A 25357-nucleotide genomic window follows, 5' to 3' on the forward strand; every position below is an offset into this window, starting at 1 on the left:
CCGTGCGCAGCCACAAGGGATTCAATCTCCTGCACCCTGAGCTTTGGTTATCTTGTCTCTGCAGATTTACAGAGAGAGGGACGTGTTATTTCTGCCTCCTGCCAACTCACAAACATCCCAAAGGACACTAAGGACTGACCACTTTGGAGATACTCCGAGTCCCACAGCACCATGTAAAGGCACACACAAATTACTCTGATACACATTGACATTAGCAGCTAAACGCAGAAAACAAATACACTCAGTGAACACTTTATTAGGTATTTATTAGACTTACATTTTAGACTTATTAGTCTTATTTATCTGCCGCTGTAGCCTATCTACTTAAGAGGTGTATGTTCAGAGATACTCTTCTGCATACCACTGTTGTAATGCATGGTTATAGAACCAGTCTGGCTCTTCTCCTCTGAACTCTCTCATTAACAACACGTTTTGCCCGCAGAACTGCTGCTCACTGGATGCTTTTAGTTTTTCGCACCATTCTCTGTAAACTCTTGAGACTGTTGTGCATGAAAATCCCAGGAGATCAGCAGTTTCTGAGATACTCAAACCACCCTGTCTGGCACAAACAATCATTCCACAGTCAAAGTCACTTCAATCACATTTCTTCCCCATTCCGACATTTGGTCTGAAGAACAGTTGAACCTCTTTACCACATCTACATTCTTTTTTTCATTTAGTTATTGCCACGATTGGCTGATTAAATATGTGCATTAATAAGCTGGTGTACAGACCTGCCTAATTGCTCACTGAGTGTGTATGGGCTGGTTACAGTGACTGTTGTGCAATGTCTGCCATAGTTTATCTAAATGAACATCGCGTAGGAGAAGGAAGAGGAATCCATACTGTTGAGTAATTACTGAAGGATTGTTTAACAGTTTGGTTATTTGTGGAGGTGCTTGTGCGTGCTCAGTTGATTTTAGGATAACGGTGAACAACATTGTTTGCTGAATGCAACATTGCCTAGGTAATGCCCTGGTGTCCCCAATGTGCAAACTATTTTTCTCTAGCTCAAGTACTCAGGTATGTAAATGAGTTGGTAGTGAACTGAAAGTAGTCCATAGCAATGCAGGCCTGACCCATATTTAAAAAGCAGAAACAATGTTTGGGACTGTGATTTCACAGAAAGGAGGGTATAATCCTAAAGATATGAGTCTGTATGGTACATTAAAAGTATACTTCCTTTCATTTGGTAAAAAATAAGAAGGTGGTCAGGTTAGCAGATGAGCTTGTAGTGAACTCAGTGTATAGTAATGCATGGCAGGTCTACATCATAGTATCCAGCCAAATGGCAAACAAGTAACTAGCGATTGTGTGTGTTGTGATATTTGTATTCAAAATGTATTTAGATAAAGGAGACTAAGAGTCTATGATAGCGCAGGAAAAGTGGTTACTACGGTGTTATTCTTTGTGATTATTGACCTATCAAAATTAGTATGCATATTTTATTTTGGTAGTATACTGCAAATAAAACATTAATATAGAAGGGTTGATTAACTTGATTAACACATCACACAGCATTGGTAACTGACCAATAAATGATGTAAAGCCAACAGAAAATCTGAATTGGTTGAAAAAGGTTGCTTTACTCTTCCATATTGACTACATAAGAAAAATAACATGATGAAACCACAACTCATCCAAGCCAGCATACATAATCTTTTCCAGATGTTTTAAGAAAGTAAAACATAATGTGGATCTGGATTTGTCCAAGGTAGATCATCTGAAAAACCAGATCCACATGGATGGCATACCATATAACAGTGTAATGGTACCCAAGTTGACCTGGATAATTAATCAGATGCACTGTCTGAGCAATTAGAAAAAGAAAAATCCTTAAGCGCACAAGTGCATCTCTCTTGACACTCGATCAAGCCAATGCCGGTCGGTGTGGAAACAACATTCGTGTAAGGACAAACATGTTTGCCCCGTCCATATCCACTGAGCTCGCAGCCTGAAAATTGCCATTAATGTGATGGACGTGTTGCCACACAGCAGCTGGAAGCTGGAGGGTCCGCGCGCGTGTCCGGACATCAAACCGCGCGTCACGCTCGCGTGCGCGTTCTGATGAGTTCCGTCTCAGAAGGAGTCCGTTTGCAGCAAGCTGCCCTCTGATGTAGCTACAGCACTGTCGCCTCGAAGTGTGCGATTTACTACAGATCCTGTTTCTGACAGCTTCTGAGGTGTGATGGAGCTGTGAGAAATCGCTGGGCCTTCAGTGCAGCTATATTCATGTCCCAGCATATGCTTTGTGCGTCGTGCATAATTTAAAAAGAGCTAATTTTACATTTAAGTGGAATATCACTCGCACATTTATGCATCTGCTCAGCTTAGAAAAAAACCTACTTTAATGTGCAAGTTTGTAAATTGTCTGTAGACTCATCTTCTTTTGCTGAGAATTTGTAAGAAATTATGGCTCATATGCACACAGCAATTGCCCTCAGTTGTGCTTTTAATCTGTTAAATTCTCCCCCTGCTGTTAACGCGTACACAGAGCCATGCACAAAGGACACTCAAAGGTTAAGCCAGTGACCCATCATGTCCAGCATTCACAGGCTATGAACTGGCCAGAAAGGGCAGACGCATTATATCAGACACACAATGATACATATCGGAAAGCCATTTAAGACAGTTGAATTTTTTAATAGAAAAAGAAAACGTAAGTAAACTGCTCTTTTGCATAATCCATTGAAACACATTTTATACACAAATATACTGACATTGTTATATTTTAGACACGTAAAAAAAAATCATAACGAGGCAGATGTTAGAAGCAAACTTACAAACAACCATTGGAGCATGTATGAGTTTGGCTGGGGTTCTCCATGTAATCGTACTGAAGGGAGAAGACTCCACGCACACGGCTGTGTTTACATTGTACCCGGTCACAGCAGCACCCAGATGGCTGTAAGCTGCTGTAACCTTAAGAAGTGCTTAAGTCATACCTTCATAGGACATCTAAAAGAAACCATTTATAAATGGTTCCTCTGAAGAGTTCTCAATGGCACTTTCCAGAATTAAACACAAATTCAATCAACCCATTTTAAAAACTAAATTTTATGTAATGAATGACTGAATGACTATAGTGAATGAATATAAACTAAAGTACAATAAATTGTATAACCCTCTTCTGTTTATGTATATGCCATTTTCCAAATCTGGTCATGGTCATAACGGTCCAGTTACAACATTTCAACACACCAGATTCCTTAATACAGTTGCATAAGAATGAAAACACAACAAAAATTTTATCACAATAGATAGAACATTCAACTATGCCCTCCATTTCTGTAGCAATCTTCACTAGATTACCACTCTTTTATAGAGGCTGGGAAATGCATTGTATTCCTCTGAACAAATGGCTTAATACGCAAAGTGAACTCTCCATTTAAAAGTGCTTAAATGCAAGCATGCCCGCTACATTTTACAGAAGCCAGAAACCAAGTACCACTTCACACAATTCATCTGACGTTTTTCCATTTCTGACTCCCAAAAATTATTCTCATTAAAATACGTAAAATCTACTATAATGCAATTACCTGAAGTGCAATTATCAACCACCAGGTTGCACAGCTCACGTAATCAGAGAGGTATGCACTGATCTAGTATATGGCTAAAAAACTGAATATCTTTCAACATCATGGATGGTTCAATGTTAATTTTTTAATTTACACTTATTCAAATTTTGCTAAAGAAGCTACCAAGCTCCTCATAACCAATCAATTATTATTATTATTTTTAATCCAAATATTTCCCACTTGAATAATTACATAAACAACTGCAATTAAAAAAATAAAATAAAAATAAAAACTTTTTTTACCAACACTTGCTATTGCAAGCTGAATAATTAAGTACTCAAGCGGGCATGATCTGGTTCTTAAATGTGGCAAAAGATAATAATACTGGGGACAATGCAAAGACCCCCCTTTTTCACGTGTCCATTGAGATAAGGCCAGTTGTTTCCTGAAAAGTCTATAGACTCCTGGCAGTTTTGGTAATTAACCCGTTCATGTCCTCACCAGGAAAAAAGCTATGTAAAAATGATGATGTGCTCGACCAAACAGTCAAGCAGAACATTAAAGGGTTAAGAGATGTGGGTAATGAATTCTCCAGTGTAAACTCATTAAAAACTGCACGACACGTCAATACTCAGATCTCAAATACTTTGCCCATTATAATTATGTAAATGCTCAGAACTACCAGAGAACAGAAACATAATTTTGCCTCAGCTTGTGTAAATTGTAAATATTTCATATTCACAAAAAGGGGGAAGGGCGTTCTGTACTGAACAAAAAAAATGAAGATACAATACAACACAGCCAGGCCCTGTAACACCACTTTACACTTTCTGTTCAACACAAATGCCACAAGAAGCATGAAGATCGCACAGATGATCAAACAGAAACCTGGCAAAGATACAAGCTGTACAAAAAAAGATCAATAAAAAACCTGTTCTGCGTCTGACATAAGAGAATATGTGGCTTACTTTCAAAACACACAAGTAGAGGTTTCATATTGTTTTGTCAAAAACTTGTACTCCATACTTATCCAACATAATTGCACAGCAGCAAATCAGGATGTGCAATTTCTTCAGAACAGAGCTACACACGCATTTTCAAATATCGTTAGTCTTTACATTTAATATAACACGCCAATGTTAACTGCTTCCTGTTGTAGCTTGTGCAAATTCATTTCTTCTATCTACAATGCAAAGATCGGTCTGCACTCTGCAGAACACACACCACAAGCTGTCCTAGGCCAACATACTGACTAGAACAGATTATTCACCAAAAAAAAAAATGCTTTTCAAGTCATAGGTGATAAATAATGCGCCAGGGAGATTTTCTTAATTTAGCCTCATAAGTCAGTTAAGATTTTGATATTCTACTTATATTTTAAGATTTCACTTTTTAAAAGATTTGTAGTGCCAATGGAATTGATCTCTAAATATTTAGGTATTAATAAGCCATGACCTACAGTTAAAATAGGAATACTGTACATTTCATATTTTGTTTTAAGCTTATTTACATCACATTACTTTTTTAAATCTTTTTTGTTATGTAGGCGAAAATAGGAATAATAAAACAGAAAATGAAGGATTATTTTCTAGTTTTGTAAAAGCTGGAGTGGAGATGGGAGAGCAGGAGTTGGCTGACCCCCCGGTCAGGAGGTGATGCTCCCTGGCCTGGCACTCCCCGGCCGACCTTTCTGCTTGTCGTATTTCACCGACACGATGATGAAGAGCAACAGGGTGACTCCCTGGATGCCTGCCAGCAGGAAGAAGTAGTAATGCAGGGAGCAGCTATTGATGTTGCCTGGAGAGAGAGAAAAGGATGGCAGACGTTAGCGACACAAACCGGCGCGCAGGAAAATAAAATACAAACACTTAGCCAGGGAACAAGCGTAATTTGTCAGCCGGGTTCCGAATGAAAGTCTACAAGCTGCTTCTTTTTCCGTCCGGAGCTCTATCGAACCAAAGGAGCGCGCCAAGTTTCTCCTGAAGTTGAAGGAGGCACCTTTTCCACAGAAACGTCCCCCAGTCATCGCCCCAACTCCCCCTCATGTCCCGTTCTTTCTGAGGGGAGATTTAAATACATGCCGTTTGACTCCTCACTTCAGTGGTAAATAAATGGTAAATGGTTGGCATTTATATAGCCTTTATCCAAAGCGCTGTACAATTGATGCTTCTCATTCACCCATTCATACACACACTCACACACCGACGGCGATTGGCTGCCATGCAAGGCGCCGACCAGCTCGTCAGGAGCATTTGGGGGTTAGGTGTCTTGTTCAGGGACACTTCGACACAGCCCGGGCGGGGGATCGAACCGACAACCCTCCGACTGCCAGACGACTGCTCTTATTGCCTGAGCCATGTCACCTCAAACTGAGGTTTGAGAGCGCGTGGTGTGACCTGAGCTCTCTGCTGTGATAAGGACGGAGCAGCCCGTCGCTGGGGTTCAGGGACTGGCTGTTTCCTCAGGGGAGAGGGAAGGCAGCTCCAGCCACTGACTCTGAGGTTCACTTCACTGCAGGGTTCAGTACGGTTAAACAGAAGGGTCGTTCGGGTGCTGAAGCTTTAACGGCGTGCTGATCGATCGCTGATGTCGATCGATGCTGCGGACAGCACTCCTACCGCTTGCTGGAGGGAACGCGCCCACGGGTTGTGACCCCACGACCGACCGTGGGAACCACACCTCAGTGTGCGGTCTGTGCTGGCAGACCGCACCGGAGAGAACGTGCACTTATTGGCTACAAAACAAACCTTCAACTCCGTACGCTAACTCAAAGGCCTTCTTTCGTCAGCATTCTTTAATTACAGAGAAGGGCACACACCTCTCCAACAGAAATTTATGTTCATAAAAGAAAAATGTTTTCAACTCTGAATTAAAGTTCAGTTCCTCTGCCAAGGAAGAACAGTGCGATCTGGTGCAACTCATTAAGGGCATGACCAGGGGCACATAATGGGGGCGATTGATCATCTGTCTTTGGACACGACTCCTCGTGAATATTCATGAAGCGCAATAAAGCAGCGCTTACCATTGTGACCAAACGGAGCAGAGCGAACGGAAGAAAAGCCACAGCCGACCCTCCCACCTCCTCCGGAACATTCCCATCATGCCCCACGCTGCACTATGTTTGCGCTGTGTTGTTTTTCTCTGAGAGCGCTCTGATTCTGAAAGCTTCCAGGGGCAGAGTAGGTAGCTGTCAGCGCTGATCACACAAACACTTGCGGCAAATTCTAAACAAAATTTTATTTTTGTGTTTTCATTTCTTCCCTGCCTCTCTCGCAATCTCCGCCGGCGTTTGACGTGAAGAGGAAAGCCGACAGCCGCCCCGAACCCCCCCCCTTCCCTCCCCACCCCCACCCCACAGACTCAAAGCTGGAGTAAGAGTGTCTGCCGATTGGGCTGGTGCTGGAGACAAGCCCCTGCCGCAGCCGGGGCGGCTGGGAAACCCCCAGCCCTCACTGTATTCCGCCTGCAGCCAGAAGGCATCGCCCCGGTCTCCTTTGATGGCTGCTCCAACAACCACACACACAGGTAGATTTCCTTTCACCTTTTCCCTTTACACTTATTTGATCAATTAACTTCATAAAACCGCTTCAGTTAAGAACCGGGCTTTGCTGTAGCAGTGGCTTTAAATGCTGGGTAACACGAGATGGCAAAATGCATTAAGCTGTAGGAATTGATTCCGGTGCGTTCTGAACGGACCGGGCGTTTTTGAAGTAGCTGAGTAGCAGCCGAGCTCTCTGCGGCGGTGCGCTGTCAAAACCATCTACCTATTAAATCCTGCTCGTGGGAGTGCGCCGCGCAGGAAGAGGGAAGGTGTGGAAGCCCGGAGGCTTTAATTGGAGAGGAGGTAATTCTGTGGACATCCTGTCATTTCTCAGCGTGACTGCAGGTGGGAAGGAGAGGGGGGAACGCGGAGACGGAGCGCGGAAGGCTCCCGGTCCAGAGCCGGAAGCTTCTAATTACAGCTGCCCCTAAAGAGCTGGGCCTCCCTGGCACCGCCGAGGTCTTCTCCACGGGGGGGTCAATTAAAGCGGACCCATATCCGGGGACACACCGAGTGGCACTTTCTCTACTTTTCCCCATTACTGGAAGCCAGACTCTGTTGGGCGGGTAAGGCTACTCACACACTATGGAGCAGGGTCCCACACACCCATCACACTGCAGGTAATGCTACTCACACACTATGGAGCAGGGTACCAGCACACTGCAGGTAATGTTACTCACACACTACGGAGCAGGGTACCAGCACACTGCAGGTAATGTTACTCACACACTACGGAGCAGGGTACCAGCACACTGCAGGTAATGCTACTCACACACTATGGAGCAGGGTACCAGCACACTGCAGGTAATGCTGCTCACACACTATGGAGCAGGGTACCAGCACACTGCAGGTAATGCTACTCACACACTATGGAGCAGGGTACCAGCACATTGTAGGTAATGCTACTCACACACTATGGAGCAGGGCACCAGCACACTGTAGGTAATGCTACTCACACACTATGGAGCAGGGTACCAGCACACTGCAGGTAATGCTACTCACACACTATGGAGCAGGGTACCAGCACACTGTAGGTAATGCTACTCACACACTATGGAGCAGGGCACCAGCACACTGTAGGTAATGCTACTCACACACTATGGAGCAGGGTACCAGCACACTGCAGGTAATGCTACTCACACACTATGGAGCAGGGTACCAGCACACTGCAGGTAATGCTACTCACACACTATGGAGCAGGGTACCAGCACACTGCAGGTAATGCTACTCACACACTATGGAGCAGGGCACCAGCACACTGTAGGTAATGCTACTCACACACTATGGAGCAGGGCACCAGCACACTGCAGGTAATGCTACTCACACACTATGGAGCAGGGTACCAGCACACAACCGACCTGCACCAGACCCAAGCGCCCACGTCTCTTACTGCTGCCTTGTGAATGATTCCAATCAGAGAACTGGAGAACAATGCATTTCAAAGCACTGAGCATGAAGTGGACTAATCAATATAGTGGTATTAAAGTAAAACAAATAAAAGCTGTGGCACCCATGTAGTAATTAAAGTATTTTCCCCCCTAGTCGTGTTCCTCAGGACTGAAAAAGCCACTGATTATATTAGTGTGTGCCAAACAACAAAAATTGGGTCTATAAACCTGCTTATTCGCAGGAATCTCTGAAAACGCATTACAGCACCAGACCTGTGAGATTGCCCGGTCTTGTTTTAAAGAAAGTAACAAATATGCGACGCGCATCAAGACCAAAGCAATGAAGGCTCAATTAACACCTTTACAAAATAAATAAATAAATAAATATACAGAATAAACGGAAAAACAAAAAAAAGCAGAATCGCATTTCGTTCCCCGTCCAGTGCTGTTCTCACCACGGCTGACCTTGTGGCCCGCGGACTCAAGGACACAGGGAACATCCCTCTCTGCGTGTCGCTCCATGTTCTCCGCCTGGCTAATAGACACGCCAGCAGCTGTAATCCTCTCTCTGCGGGGTACGCACTATTGGGCTGATGGGGAGTTGTGTGGTGACCGCCCTCCATGGGCAATGGCGGCGATGCAGAACAGACCGCTAAACACATACCCGCGGAGTAGAGGGCACATTCTAGACCTGGATCAAATTAGCAATCGTTTTGGATTCACACACTTTTCGCTGCTCGACTTATTGCCTGGTGTAATTGAGCCGACCAAGAGGACCAGAAAAAGAGATTTCAGTTTGAGAGTATTTTATAGGTCCCAATACATCAGCCAAGCTCAGTAAAGCATAGAAAAGTATTTTAATCCAAAACAATAATGACTGACTTTGCACTCCCAGGTAAAGGGAGAGATGAGAACCAGCAGTTCCAGCAGGCCCTGGAGAACCATGACTTGAAGATCCATGTCTTACATCCTTCTCAGTCAGTGAAACTTAATAACATACCTCTACAAAGGCTGCAACCATTTCTTCTCCGCTTAACCATTCACTTAGGCCATGCTGCATGAACATCAAGTGAATACCGATCCAAACACTTTTCTAACGTGTGGAGATGAGTGATGTACAACTTGTACGATGTGTGCAAACCTGCTCAAGAAATTGTACAAACGGAAGATTAAAGAAGAACAATCTTCGTGGAGTAGACCCGATGATGTAAAATACTAGTTCTGAGGAGAGTATGCAGTCCTGCACATCTGTAGAATGGACGTGCAATAAACGCCTTTCATCTTATGTTCAAAGGACCGAGGGAAAAGGACCCTTTCTACTGATGAACTTGCTGCTTTGGCAAACCCCATTTGTGATTCTACAAAAGGGAAATAAGAGAGCAGTGTGTCTTATCAAAGGGGAAGCACAGCCACAAAAAAAAGAGAAACCTGCCGCCCTTCACAGAGTGCCCATCGTCCTGCGACGGTCACATCTCCTCCCCTTCAAACTCCGCGCCCACTGTGATCTAAGTGAGGCTACCAAAGGGAAGATCTTAGGCCTCTCCCACCTCAGTCTGAATAATGTATGGGAAATAATGCAAGGCTCACAGTAGGGTTGCAATCAACATCCTGCGAGCCCGCTTGCGCTTCAGATCGATAATTCCTCCTAACCAGCGCGCAGTAGGGAAGCGCGAGGCGGCCGGGGCGGTTTCCAGCGCAGTGTTAATTAAAATCATACAAGTGGCTACGGCAGAACTCTCGCAAGGGTACGTGTGCCGCTGAATAAGTAATGGACGTGGGAAAGAAATCGGCCCTGCGTCGGTCTTTAATTGTGCGGCGTTCCCCAAACTAATAAACACCCCCTGCAAAGCGTCATTACAGTCCGGCGAGCGGTTCAGCTACACGCCTCGTTCCGGAAAACAACGCCTCCGTCGTTTCCTTTTATGAATTCTACTTGTATTTTTTTCTGCAAGGTTTCAATTTTGTAATGGTCCCATTTAAATTTTATTATCCATTTGCATCCGAGACCACGGTGCTCTCCTGGGCTTCACCTGGCAGCAAAATACTTGGGTGGAAAAAAAAAAAAGCGTGGTAATTACGCTTGCAAAAGACAAAACAAGAGCTTGCCCTAACACCATTAATGAACCCCATAAATACTGACAAAGTAATTAAGGGGCAAATCCTGAGCTGAGGAAGAAATGTGTGGCTCAATCAGAACTGGAGAGCTGCTACAGAACAGGCCGATTCCAAAGACGTACGACACTGCTCCAGTTACCAACAACCGCAGCAACACAGGAGAAAGCAGCGATACCATTATGAAAATCTAATTTTCTCTATTTAATGCCACATGTCCTTGGACTGTTGCTGGGCTACAAAGAGACTCCATGGTGAGAACAAATTCTTCAATCAGTGTCAGTTAATTCACTTGCTCAGTATTTACTCAGTTTAAACGGGATTAGTAGTGATCATCAGGCAAAATGAATAAAAATAATATGCCTCAATTACACAGGTTAGTTTAAAATATTTTAGATTTCAACTTATTAAATAAATCACATATTAAATAAAGTTTGTGACCAAAACTACTTTTCAGCATAGAAAAACTATCTAGAAATGGCTTAGAGTAATCCATATTTCCAGGCTTCCATTGGACAGCAGGATATATAATTCAGAGGGATGGACCTGTCTTAGAGGTAGTGGCAGAAAACATACGCTTGAGTCCAAGAAAATGCAACAAGTGCACCTAAGGTGAGCAGTCGTCTCCTTAAAACAGCCCATTGCAGGGGGAAAAATGCATTGATTGGTTTAAAAGCATTTTCCCTTCATCGTGACAGATCGCTTTTGGCAAGGAGCACAGATATGTGATTGGAATGAAGCTAGGCTTGAATTCTTGCCCCAAATTCTTTAGCCACCATTTCAACTAAAAGGTAATTGATACTGTGAAGTTCAGTATGAGTCTGCCTTTCCCTCTACCTCCCCAAAATGAGTGACAACAGTCATACAGTGTCATAATGAAGCGTATCTTTTTTTCAGTGCAGCCAAGGTTCACTCACACGCTGACTGGCGTGTGATTCTCTGTGAGAACCAATTACTGCTTTGGTCTCATGCGGTTCTGGGGTAGCAACGTTAACGTTTTTACTTCATGGGCAAATTGATGGCTTCGCAAGCTGGATGTGCGGCAGCTCCAGGATAGCCGTTAAGGGTCAGTGTCTAAATAGATGAATGTTATTTTATAAAATAACAAGAGGGGTCATGGTCTGGGATATTAGTCTCACTAACCAGATGGCGCAACCTTAGTTACTCAGTCCCTGGGAAAGCTGTTCGTTTTTTTGTTACTTGGATATACTGTTCATATTTTTTTTGGGTTGAAGTCTCTTCTTCATGGCACAGAAACAATATTGGTAAGATACGAGCAGTACTTTTACCACCTAGGACAGAAGGTCTTGGTGTCAAGAGAACACTTAGATGAAAGCCTGGCAGCAGTAGATCTCACTCTCAGGGGTACAGACTTGCCACTCATTATTGCGATACACAAACCCGCATTCACACAAACACCCACGTTAAAAGTCAAACTTAGTTTCCTCCCTGCAACAAAATATAAACGCTTACAAGATTTACTATAGCTTCGGCCAAACCACACGGGAAGCCTGGTGTTGAATGCCATTAAGACTTGAAATCCCTACAGCAAAAGGATTCAGGTAATTCACACATCACAGATTACATTACAATATTAAATGAGGATGAAAATAGAAACGGGACTTCAGTAGATAAAGCCTTCATTAGCCGTAAGTGCTTCACAGACGTGCGGAATAACTGCTGAGATTTCACATTCAGTCCATCTCCTTTTCTTCCTACGTGACATCACTGATCCTCATTAATGCACTGACATTTCAATAGGTCTGTGTACCGGGGCTGTAACAGGAAGTGGGAGCAGCGAGTTGAGCCTTCTGCTTCACGGCGGCCGTGGAGTCAGGCCCTGAAGCGGACGCCCCGGGAGCTGGGGCTCGCAGACAAAGACCCCGGCGGGGCCTCGACGGCAGCGCTCTGGGCCCCGCTTCCTGTGCGCCTCGCCCCGGGCGTGCCACGTCTATGAAGAGCGGGGCTGCGAGGGCACGGCCTCAGAGCGGCGGAAGACCAGGCCTCTCCCGCGGGCGGCGGGGGCACGTTCCGCGCAGCGGGGCGTGACGACAGCGAGCGGCGGGAATTGGGCGGTAGGGAGCAGGCGGAACGGCCTGGAGCGAGGGCTCCTTCAGCGCTGTCCTGGAGCAGCTTTATTTAAGCAGAGCGAGCTGTGCATCCAGGCCCCCAGTCAGTGATTAATGCCGGCCGTCTTTCCCCGGCCCGTCTCCGTTCTGCTCCGCTAGCGCATTAGCGTGCCCGCCCCCCGCAGAGCCCCGGCCCGAGGCCGGCGCGGCACACAGGTAAAACCGGGTGAGAGGACAGAATAAATGCAAGTAGAAAAAGAAAAGGCAAGGCAATTGGAATGTCAGGCGGGCTTTCAGTCTGCGGCTGTGTAATGCGTTATCGATAAGCACCCGAAGCCTTCCCCTCCACGTTTCCCCTTTGTATTTCCCGTACATGACACTTCAAAGCCGGAAAGACAAAAGGCGTATGGGTGTAGCCGGCTCGCTTAACAATCAAACGATGCTTACTCAGGGAGCGGCTCCTCAGGCCAAGGCGAGGGCTGGATTTATGAAGCCACGCCAAAACCTCTCCCGGTGCTAACATCATCAAGAACTGCCTCGGAACCTGTCGCCCCGCTGTATTAATGAGCTATTTGGTGTTTGTGGGCAAACGATTTACAGTGGGCGCTTATTTACCGCACACTCACAATAAAGTGCATCTGGGCTGTGCACTTCAAGTTGCCAGGGAAGCCATCCATCTGCTGCCACAGCCGCACTATTTATTTTTGCACTCGGACAGATTTACACAAACCTTTTGTCGTTGGTTTGACACCTCTATTTATTAAGGAAAAGGGCTCTTAAAACGAGAGGATTGTCTGAGTTTTCCCCACCCAGTTAATTAATAAGCCCTTAATTGTAATTTCAATCAAGACTTTCTTCCTGGAGGTTCATTAAATGGAGATTAACTCTAACTGCACATAGATACACAGAAGGATTCAAAGACTTTCTCTAAATGGCAACACCTGAACATTATTTTCAAATAAAAATACATTACCATTTGATAATTATCTTTTTGGGGGGAGAGGCATAATATCTAACTAAACCATCTGAAGTTTTCTGCACAATTAAATAACTAACATACAGGATCACAGGAACAGAAAAGAAGGGAAACAGGAGAAGAAAAGGCAGAAGTTCAGCCTGTTCCCGCTCCTGGAGCTCCGTTCGCAGACGTCCACACACGGCCCATTATACAGACGGGGATGTCAATATGCCGCCCCGTCATCCTCACTCCAATTCCCGATTGCTTTCCGCCACGCCGCCTCCCAGACCCCGTCGCACAGGGAACCGGCCTGTCGCTGCCCGACTCCCCCCTTCATTTCTCATCCCTGAAGGAGCGGGCTGTCGAGCCGAGGTGGGAAGGGAAGTTACCCCTCCCGTACGCGCTGACCCCTGAAACTCATTAGTTTGTGGCCGAGGACCAACCTGATGGAATGGCTTTTCACACAGTGGTGGGCTCTGCCAGTCTGTCGGAGGTACTCTCCTCCACTCTCCGAGTAAACGGCTGTAGTCTTCCGCGAAGATGGGCAATTTGCTGCATTTACCTCGCTGAAGCCGACAAGCTTTGATTTGTGGATAATTCTGAAGACGCAACAGGTGTGGCTAAACTAAGCATGATAATTTGGCACTGGGTTAAAAAATAAATTGGCAACAAATGGGTTTCAGGATGCTGGGAATACAGAGGAACAAATTACACCCTTCAAAAGTGAATACCCTGTGCCAGTAAATACAGGTGACTGTATGAAACTAGTTTCAAAGCTTGCTGTGTAGGTAATAAATATGTGGCCAGTTGCGCAAAGCTGCCAAGTGTTTGTATTTTTAGAATTCAAAATACAGACATGGTCAAATCTGCTGGTAACCCTCCACAAAAAACAAAGAAAGCACAATTTATCTGAAATAACTTGAAACTGACAAGAGTAATTGCCATCCAACATTGGTTATTCCAATAGAAATTAAATTTTAATAGAAATCAGACTTTGCTTTTGATTTTTGTATTCAACATAATATTGTTGATAATAAAACAAATGAAAATTGCATGGACAAAAATGATGGGACCCTAAGCCTAATATTTCGTCGCAGAACCTTCAGAGGCAATCACTGCAATCAAAACATTTCAGTATGCCTCGCTCCAGTCTTGATAGTCATTGTGAGAGATTTCGTTGTGCCCTGCACAGATTCAAGGCCCTGTGCCAGGCGCAGCAAAGCTTCCTCAAAACATAACCGAGCCTCTGTAGGTATGGTGGTTTTTTCGTCTGTGAACATGGAGCTGATGAGACTTGCCAAAAAGCTGCAGTTTTGATTCATCTTTCCAAAGGACATTCTCCCAGAAGGATTGTGGCTTGTCAATATGCATTAAAGCAAATTCGAGGCTGGTTTTTCAATGTTTCTTTCAAAAGTCCTCCTGGGTATTCTTCCATGGAGCTCACTTTCACTCAAAAAGAGGCGGATGGTGCGATCAGAAACTGACGTACCTTCACCTTGGAGTCCAGCTTGTATCTCTTTGGCAGTTACCCTTGGTTCTTTTTTCTACCATTCGCACTGTCCTTCAATCTGGGGTCGATTTTCCTCTTGCGGCCGTGCGGCTACAGTTCCATGGACCTTAAACGTGACCGGATTGTCGGAGAGGGTCTTGTAGCCTTTAACTTTACCATGTTTGTGTATTACCTGCCTGATCTCCTAAGACTCTCTCTCGCTTGTTTCCTCTGGTCCATGTTCAGTGTGGTGCAAATAATGATGCCAAACAGCACAGTGACTACTTTTCCCCCATTTAAATAGGCTGAGTGACTGATTACAAGTTGGGAGACGTGTGATACTAATTAAAGAAACTAATTAGTTTGAAATATCACTATAATCCAATGATCTATAATCTTTTCTAAGGGGTACCAACAAATGTGCCCATGCCAATTTAGAATATATTTGTAGAATAAGCTATAATTTATCTCTTTTCACAGTTTTATTCTATGACATACCAAAAGGCATGCAAGTATACATGACAAAATGGCTCTTAATTTCATCACCTTTCAGGAGGAATGAAGCATTATTTCCATGAGCTGTAAGGGCACCAACATATTTGACCACGTCTGTATGTTTAATATTACCAAATTCATTCCATCTCCCAGTTTGCAAATATATGCTCAGAGAAGACAAACCAGAGTTGGGGATGGGTTACACCCACCAAGGATAACTCCAGCTAATCAGATGTGATATGAACCAATGGGATGAGAACGTGAGGTTAGGTCAGGCACACATTTCCCATGCTGCATATCTAGTGGAATGTGTTGAAATGTTAATTCCACAGTAGCCGATTGTAAAATATAAGCCCCTCCACTGAACACCTTGCTTACTGTTGAGGAACCATTATAGCGAGTATCCTGTATGTACAACCATCTGCTCCTCACTACTTGAGGTCTACACAACTCAGTGGTGCGTAAAAAAAAAAAAAATGAAATCATTTTTTTTTTTTTTTGCCATTCATCGGTGATTCAAAGGAGGGTGGAAGTGCATAAGAGCCGAGCCAGAAATGGCCGATACTATACGATTGTGTTTTGGACACATAATGCAGAGCTGCCTCCAGGAAAATGGTAGAGAAAGCAGTGTGGTGGTATTCACATGGTATAACCTCCTCCTGACCAGCTGAAAACACGACTACAAGACTGTGGAGGTGCGTGTGAATTCAGCAGAGGTGCAGCGTGTCCACAATTAATACCCGGGGCAACCCTGTCATGTGACAATCACATGTCTTTTTACTGAAATGGTTGTAAAGCTCTGCTTCTGTCCACCAAAGGACTACTTCCAACAGTTTGAAGATTTTAAACCGCAAGCCTGATGGGACAGTTTAAAGTTGAAGTTTTTTGACATTTTCAGTTTTGGCATATGTTTTTGTCTCCAAAGCAGCTTGTACAAGAGACTTGCTTATACTTGCTTTAGACCACAAATCCCCAAAGCCCTCCCTTCAGCTAGCATGAATCCGGCAGGGCATCAGAAACTGAGGCAGACGTCTAAAGTATCCATCGCACACAGAAACTGTTAGGGTCAACTGCAAACACGTATGAAAAAAGAAAGAAAACTCAGAAAGTGAACCGTCCCTTTAAACCATTTTGAATCCTGAATCGGTAAGTCAATAACATTAATCAAACTGGCTGCGCTAATGCAGTCGAGCCAACTCTGAGAGATTAAAATGAGCGTAAGGCTAACAACCGAACTTCAGAGCTAATCTCAGAGTCAACGAGTGTTCCCTGGGGAGGGAAACCGAGTCAACAGCTCAGCCATCACAAAGGACATTCTAAGCAGGCACCAGCCAGCAGCTCTTGCAGAGAAATCCTAGGTCTCGCGACTCAAGGTCTGGAATGTGCTATAATCCCAGGCCGAGCTCCGATTCTCAGCCACCACTTCAATTTGTGACGGTTACCTGCAGAGTCAAAAATGGCAACCGGCAATTTCAAACAGCTATTTTGTGATTGTTTTCCAAAAATATTATCTTTAAGACTCCTTACAGCCTTAGAGTTAACTTGAAAACCTCAGACACAATTTGAGGAATATTATCTGATCCTGGCCGAGGGAAAATGAATGCAATTGTACCTTTCACAAAATTGCATGTCATTACCATTATACATTACAAGCCAATTGGTTTGTCGCTGTGGGCATGACAAGGAATGCAGACAGTTTTACAACACCGTTAGTGAAAGCACAAAATACACCCCAGAGAAGTTCATACCATAAGAAACGACTTCCATAGTTACCAAATCATGCATTTGTACTTTCATACACGACATACAGGACATAATCACCATTCAAGGTTGTTACTCATACAGCAGTTGACACTGTTCTTCGGCTGCTGGTGATCTTACCAAAATCTGTGTGAGAGGACATCCATCCAACGCCAGGGAGGGAGACCAGGGCAAGCAGGCCTGAGCCCACGAAGGAGCCAATACCAGAGAAGAAGAAAAACAGGCCCATGATGGCGCTCTGCATGGATCTGGGGGCGGCAGAGTACGCAAACTCCAGACCTGCAGGGAACACAGCATCCACATCCATCAGCACCTGTACTGACATGCTAACCCACACATACATCATGCACACATAATGTGCAGACTCCACATGGACTGCTTCAGTAATCAAAAACGTTAATACAATCACCATTTTTAAAGAAATCATGCTGAATCCAAACGATTATGATCAGGGGACATGTTTGTAGGGTAAAATAATGTTTATTGAACAACAGGGTTGTTTACTAACACTGGTTTGGTGTACCAGAAAGCCTCAGAGTTGCGCTATACTTCATGGAAAGTTGTAGAGTCTCTTTGTTTTGCGCAACGGAGCTGCAGACTTGCTGTAATCTACCGTTATGGTGACCGGTGCATCGCCGACAGCGTGACTCCTGCCATGGGGAGTCAGGCTGAAATGAATCAGCCAGGAGGAAGGAACCACTCAGACAGCACTCAAACACCATGCTGCAAACCACAACACTCACTATGAGGGAGCTATCTCTGCAATCACCTTCCTCCGCTCCATAAAAACAACCTGACCGATTCATGAGAAACTGACGCCTGTTGATTCGGGCCCCGCGGTTCTCCGGTTGCTCACAGGTGGACTAAAGCTCCTCACGCCAGAGCTTCACTAAACCTTTGCGACAGTCACAGTCTCTGACGCCGCTCAGGTGTTTGTTTGCTTTGGGAGCAGGAGGGAGGGGGGGGGCGGCGGGGGAGGTAACGGCGTACCTCCGTGGCTGGAATTGTTTCCAGAAAGGTCTCTCAATATTTAATGCATCATAAAAAAAGATCAAATCGTTCCAGAGCTGCTTCTGCCTGCTGGCTGACATTGATAATTTCATGCCGCCTCAAACCTGTGATTTCTCAAATTACGCCCTATAGCTGCAGCTGTCGGTAGAGATTACAGTACAGCTGCACGGTTAAGTAAGGATGCCTTTTGAGACCTTCCTTGGAGAGCAACATTACAGCAAATTAAAGCGACGCACGGCTTCCCTGGTACGCGCCCGCACCAGAACTAATGCAGCTCGTTAGGAAATGGAAGGAGAGAGACGGGTGGAGAGGGAAAAAATAAAAAATGCGCCCCTATGATGGAAGGAGCAGGGGATAGGCGAGCGGATGAAAGCGCGCCACCGTTCTGCTCCCGTGCTTGTGAAGCAGTCTGCGGCTTGCTTACCATTTACCATTTTCCTTGAGGAAAAAAAGAACAACCATTTGTATCCTCAGGTAACCCATTAATAGGAAATTCCAACCAGGTCTGTCAAGGGACATGGCTAGTGCACCGTACAGGAAAGGCATACCTAAACACAGTGCATGTCAGACTGTGTAAATGCACAACAGAAGACATTTCTCTTATAGACGCGCATGTTTTCATCACCAGTTTGTGCACGGAGGCAGACGTCAACCACAATGCCGGGGAAACGGCCGGGCTCCTCGAAAGGAATTAGAATGTTGTCCACTTTCTGCCAACACGCATAAACAAGCGGGCTGACCTTTGCTGACTGCAAAACTGAATTACTTAAAAAGAGGCAAGCGAGTTGAAATATTTTATTCTACTTTCCCCCCTGGCTGTGTGAGAAGGCAGATTTTTCTTTCTCTGGAAATAACATTAGCCTTTAACATTTTATAAAGAGCAATTTATAATTAAAAATCCCCCAGGGGATAATCGTACATGTTTATCATACTCATGGTGACCAGCGGACAGCAGTTATCTTGTGGTCTTAGCACAGGTATTTTGCCCTCACTCCTCTGAGGTAGAGGACAGTGGGAGAATATGGGGACACCCATGAGCCCATGAAGTGGTGGAGGATACATAATCCTACGGGTACACAGAATGTCCAGGCATTCTACTGCTCATCCTATTAGCATTTGGCTGACGCTCTTATCCATAGCGACATACAGTTGATTAGACTAAGCAGGAGACAATCCTCCCCTGGAGCAATGCAGGGTTAAGGGCCCAACGGCTGTGCGGCTCTTATTGTGGCTACATCGGGGATCTAACCACCGACCTTGTGGGTCCCAGTCGTGTACCTTAACCACTACGCTACAGGCCGCCAATTTCAGAGTGTGTTGAGGATGTGAACACTAATCTTATCATGTGAGTAACACTACAATAACACACAGTAGCTGATGAGGAGGTGGACAGAGATAACCTAACCTAGGGGGGCACCCTGTTGCCCAGTGGCTCAGGCACACGACTGGGACCCAGAAGGTTGGTGGTTCAAGCCCCCACCACGAGATAAGATTCACACAGCTGTTGGGCCCTTGAGCAAGGTCCTTAATTAATAGTTCCGCATTGCTCCAGGGGGATTGTTTCCTGCTTAATCAAATCAACTGTAAGTCACTTTAGCTAAATAGCACATTATAAACACACGAGGTAAAAAGACACTGCAGAGAGGGAGGCTGGGGTTGGCGGACAGGGCCCTGCAATGATCCCGTGGGCAGGGAGGGTTCTTCAACACAACCTTGAACATTTCAAAGACAACTTCACCATCTGCGTCACCTCAGTCCATTCTGCACTACATTACTGAAGAAAAACATGGGGGCTCTCGAGGTCGTCATGGAGAATGCCTTTGTGGGAGTTACGGGTGAGTCAAAAATGGCAAATAATCATTTCCACCTCTTCCAGGAGAGCCTGATGCTGGAGGGCCGAGCCCCTCCCAGAGACGGTAATGACGTTTAAGGCTGTTGAAAATGAGCAGGGAGAGGACTGCAGATGGAGTAAAAGCCAGCTCTGCAGAGAGACCCTGAAAAATCAGTAACAGCCATACCTGGATAACAATGGCTCGGCAGTAAAGATTGGACTGCAGTGAAATCAGTCTTCCGGTGAGCTTAAACGCCACTGGGAGGATTAAACACGCTAGGATGCATTCCCCAATAGGGAACAGGAGAGATCAACTACATTAAGTCAGATAAATCCCACATTAATGCCCACTTACACTCAGTGAGCACATTATTAGGAACTACTTATTCATGGAATTATCTCATCTGCCAATTGTGTGGTAGCAGTGCAGTGCATACAGTCATGCAGATACGAGTCAGGAGCTTAAATGTACAATAGGTAATTTCGGACTTCTAACGGTCAAGAGACAAACAGCAGCAACAAACACCGTCAAACCACAACACTGTTTATCCCTCCCAGTCAACTGTATATTTTGAAACCAGAATTTAAGGACTATAAACACATGCAGAGGGCGAGTCAATGTGTCAGTGAGCCTTAATCAGTGATAGGAAGGGATTTACAATGGTCTTGTAACAATGTTTTAACACAAAAATCTTACCTATTGTACCTTTAAGTTAATGCTCATATCAACCATCAGAATGGGGAAGAAATGTGATCTAAGTGACGTTGACCGTGGAATGATTGTTGGTGCCAGACAGGGTGGATTGAGTATCTCAGAAACTGCTGACCTCCCGAGATTTTCACACACAGCAGTCTCTAGTTTACAGAGAATGGTGCAAAAAACTAAAAACATCCAGTAAGCGGGCAAAACGCGTTAATGAGAGAGGTCAGAGGAGAAGGGCCAGACTGGTCAAAGGTGACAGGAAGGTGAAATTAACCATTCATTACAATAGTAGTATGCAGAAGAGCATCTCTGAACACACATGTCAAACCTTTAAGTGGATAGGCTACAGCAGCACATGAATAAGTCCAAGAAATAAATGTAATAAATGCCTAATAAAGTGCTCACTGAGTGTATGTCAATGAAAAAGCAGAGCGGCATTCCCTTTGGTACACAAGCCACACAGACAAAACCTCACACTTTGAGATGAGTGCATCAAATTTCACCCACAACAGGGATGAGGTGAGATTACAGGGCACAGTGGCACGCTGCCGTTTGCCATACCCAGCTGAAGATTCAATCAGCAGCCTGTATCTGCGGAGGACACCATGTTATGCCGCGATGGCAAAAACCTGCGGGTAGAACGGAGATGATAACTAAGGAACAAGCAGGACTCCCAGAGGACAAAGTGCTCTCTACTCTAGCACCTGCATGGTAAATGGAAAATGGTTGGCATTCATATAGCGCCTTTATCCAAAGCGCTGTACAATTGATGCTTCTCATTCACCCATTCATACACACCAATGGTGATCGGCTGCCCTGAAAGGCACCAACCAGCTGGTCGGGAGGATTTGGGTTTAGGTGTCATGCTCAGGGACACTTCGACACGCCCAGGGTGGGAATTGAACCGGCAACCCTCCAACTGCCAGACGACTGCTCTTACTGTCTGAGCAAACGCATGGCTGACACCCCATGAAAACACAGGATACGGACATATCTCACACCAGTACAGAGCAACAAGGTATCGAAACACATGCAATTGGAAATGGAGATGTTAGGCATGTTACAAACATGCATCTCGCAAATGCCGCCCTTGCATGTCTGGTTGATGCACTTATAAGATGCAACAGGCACAGCATACCTTTAGAAATATTAATTCAGCCTACAACACCTATACCGCTGGATATTTAGGAAACGGTTTAGCTCAAGCACCTTTACAAAGAAAAGTTGAGTGCCACCTTGAACTTGCACCTACTACCCACAGTCAACAAACCTAAATCCTTCACTGCCCTGTGAAACTAATGGGCACCATTTGTAGCACATTTGCTTTCAGCTCAACTTATGAACCTTCCTTATCATAGCCCCACTAACACTCTCTTCCTTCCTATGGACTCCTCTCAGAAGCAAGCAGTGCTGCTGCTAAGGCTGGCGGGTGGAAGTGCCCATTAGGCTGTAAGTTTTCATTGTTCCTGACTCCCGGCTCCCCCGGGCGTGCTCCCCCGGGCGTGCCCCCTCGCGAGAGAGAGGACGCGGAACGCGGCCCCCTGGACTTGCCCTTTGCCCCCTCGCGCCACACCGAACGCTCTCACAGCGGGGACAAACACAATCATAATCGGTGAGCTCTTCTCACTTGCCCGACTGCACAGAAAGGTGGGGGGGGGGAGCAATCACTGGGAACCTTTCATTTGCTTCCCAAAAAAAGCGCCTCAAACAGCAGGGCGGAGGAGGGGGGGGGGGGGGGGGAAATGAGGGAATTTCAGACGCCCTAGCAGGGGGGACCATGGAAGTGGCAGAGACAGCTGAAAACGGACAGCGTGTGCGAGGAGGAAAAAAAACAAACAAACAGAGGGACACGACGTCCGTCTGAACAGAGCAGCAGAGAGGAGTGTTTCGCAGCCCCATGCAGCGAGCCCAGGGGCGAATGCCACGCCGTCCGTGGGAGGCCCGTGTTTCAGCAGCCCGCCAAAAAAACAGTCCTTTTGAACTGTGATAAAACTCTCCTGACACAGGCCCGCAGCTCACAAACAGCTTCATCGCCTATAAGCTCAAAATTAAACGCTCTTCAGGGCTGCTTTTCACACAGAACTAGCAAAAAAATAAATAAGTTATAATCATAAAAATACACTATATAATTGATTAAACAAAAATGGCTACTATATCTGCACCAAATATGTTACATTTTGGGATTTAGCAGACAGTGACTTACACGGATTACACTTTTACATACAATGACTTTATACAGCGAGATATTTTACTGAAGCAATTCAGGTTAAGTACCTTGCCCAAGGGAACAATGGCAGTCCTCCAGCAGGGAATCGAACCCTCGACCTTTGAGTTACAAGCCCAGGGGCCTTACCATTATGACCCTAATCATTACACTACAACTGTCTGTTTTAACTTTGACAGCCCTTAATGTCAGACTACGTCACGCACCTCGTGGGCCTCAGACAGAAAGGGCAGCCATTCATCGCCATGGTTGCGCTTTGGATTTGGAGCAGTCGAGCTTTTAGCCCCGCCGCCTGGACCGGCCAACACAAACGGACTGCAAATTCAATGAGGCTAAATCAGGATTCTGTTTATAATTATGAGTGTTCTACGATAAAGGATATTAGCCATGCGAACCGGTGCCAATGGGGGGGGTCGTGGGTGTCACGGCAACACACGCTCAGCGACGCAGAAGGCCCGACAACGCCGCGCGCCGCTCTTTAAATCTGACACAGTCAGCTGCAACAACGTATCGACGGCCGGAGTCGATGGCTCCGTGATTGATACTGCCGTGGATTCCTTAACCAGCAATTCCTCCCACAATGGCACCGTAAGAGACCTGCCAAATAAAAGCCACCGTACGCAGGGGTTTTTTTACACGTCGAAAAAGGGCCGCAATTGATTGGACGAGTCATTAGCGCAGATTGATGAGCCGGGGGAAATCCTCGATATCAAGTTGATGCAGAGCGGAGGATTAGAGCGTCTGACGGAGAGATAGCGGTTCACATGCTGATGCCGCTGCGACTCCAGAGCCCCGCTTTTTTATTCTTCAAATAAAAACTTCATCGGAAAATTGACTGCGCTGAGCTTTAACTGCGGCGTAATGGCGGAAAAGCTCATTTCCGGCACAATGACCGCCATTTTATAGCACCAGTGCCGGTCAGGCAGTTCCCCTCCGAAATGCCACCTCGTTCCCCTCTGAAAGGCCACCCACCTGCTATGCTGGCGAAGATCTCGCTGACTCCGATGAGCACGTACTGGGGTATCTGCCACCAGATGGGCAGGTCAGCTGCATAGTACGTGACACCGCCGATCCTCTGGCCAATAGGACCAAGCGCCTTGATGATCTCCAGTCGCTTGGTCTCCAATATTCCTGCAGGAGGGAAGGCGAAAAACCATTATTAAAATGTTGATGTGGAAAATGTTTTTTTCTGGTAACACTTTACAATGATGTTATTTGAATTAGCATTAACTAATGTAGTTCACTAAAAAACTACAGCGAGATGAATACAGCTTTGTTTATGTATTTGTACAGCATTAATTCATGTTAAAAACTACAATCGTTAATGCCAATTCATATTGGAAATTTTTGTTAATGGTGAATTAAATTAATCCTATGGTTTGCTAATGTACAAATATTCATGTAACTAATACATTAGTTAGTAGTTAAATACATCAACTCATGAAACATCAATTTCATGCTTAATTAATGTATTTGTTCATCATTAATCCAAGTGAAGAACTACATTAGTTAATGCCAATTCATGTAACCTTATTGTGAAGCGTTTCCCCCTCATGTTGCTCATAGAGGTGCTGAGTGAACACTGCCTGTCCCCCTGCATACAGATGTCACAGCCCGTGGCATTTTGATTTGATCGATGGGCGGTCCGATCGCCGTTAAGCACGCCGATCGGCTTCCAGTGACTCGCTCGCTGACAATTGGATACGGGTGACCCTGTTTTTTTACCGGAGGACTGTTCACTCCCCGTCCATACCAATAGAAAGAGATAATCTCACAGCCACTCAAGCTCTTGATGTCTCCCCGACTTCTGCACCTCCCTGACCGTGATCAAATAGGTCACGGTCATAGCTTCCAAAGAATTGTAAGAGAGCGGTCACAGAAATGATTTTTCTTTTTAAGGAAATAGAAAAAGGGTTAGTAACTGAACTGCTCTAGGTTAAAAATGAAAATGTAATTTACACTCTTCATACACTATGTATAAATTCTCCAAGGAACTGGCCTAGTAGTATGTTATGATCTAAATTAATATTACATACCTATTGGGTTAAATTTAGTGCCAGTGTGGAGTTAATTGTTCCCAAAAGTATTTTCATGTTCAGCAAGGAAGACTGTTCACGATAAATGGGGGGACTGGGTTTTCATACAGAGATCAGACTGAAAGCAAAGCACTCCTGCTTGACTGTAGTCAAGGCCACTGCCATTTCTCATCAGTTCTGAGCAAACTAAATGGGAAGCGCATGTTTGGGATGGGAAAGAT

The 25357-nt window shown here is 45.2% G+C and overlaps 1 protein-coding gene across 3 annotated transcripts in view; it reads right to left on the minus strand.

The window, feature by feature from the left end:
* Nucleotides 1-2622: 2622 nt before the first annotated feature.
* Nucleotides 2623-25357, minus strand: part of slc15a4 (solute carrier family 15 member 4) — a 36552-nt gene continuing 13817 nt past the window's right edge. The window contains exons 7-9 of one of the 3 annotated variants that reach the window (XM_061260165.1): nt 24073-24231; nt 17452-17610; nt 2623-5315 (exon numbers count right to left, since the gene is read on the minus strand). In XM_061260165.1, the coding sequence (XP_061116149.1) occupies nt 5164-5315; nt 17452-17610; nt 24073-24231 (470 nt within the window). In that variant the 3' untranslated portion in view covers nt 2623-5163. The other 2 variants (XM_061260167.1, XM_061260166.1) reach the window with 2 other exon arrangements.

Source organism: Conger conger, chromosome 11, assembly GCF_963514075.1.
Source record: "Conger conger chromosome 11, fConCon1.1, whole genome shotgun sequence".
In the NCBI taxonomy this organism is placed as follows: Eukaryota; Metazoa; Chordata; class Actinopteri; order Anguilliformes; family Congridae; genus Conger; species Conger conger.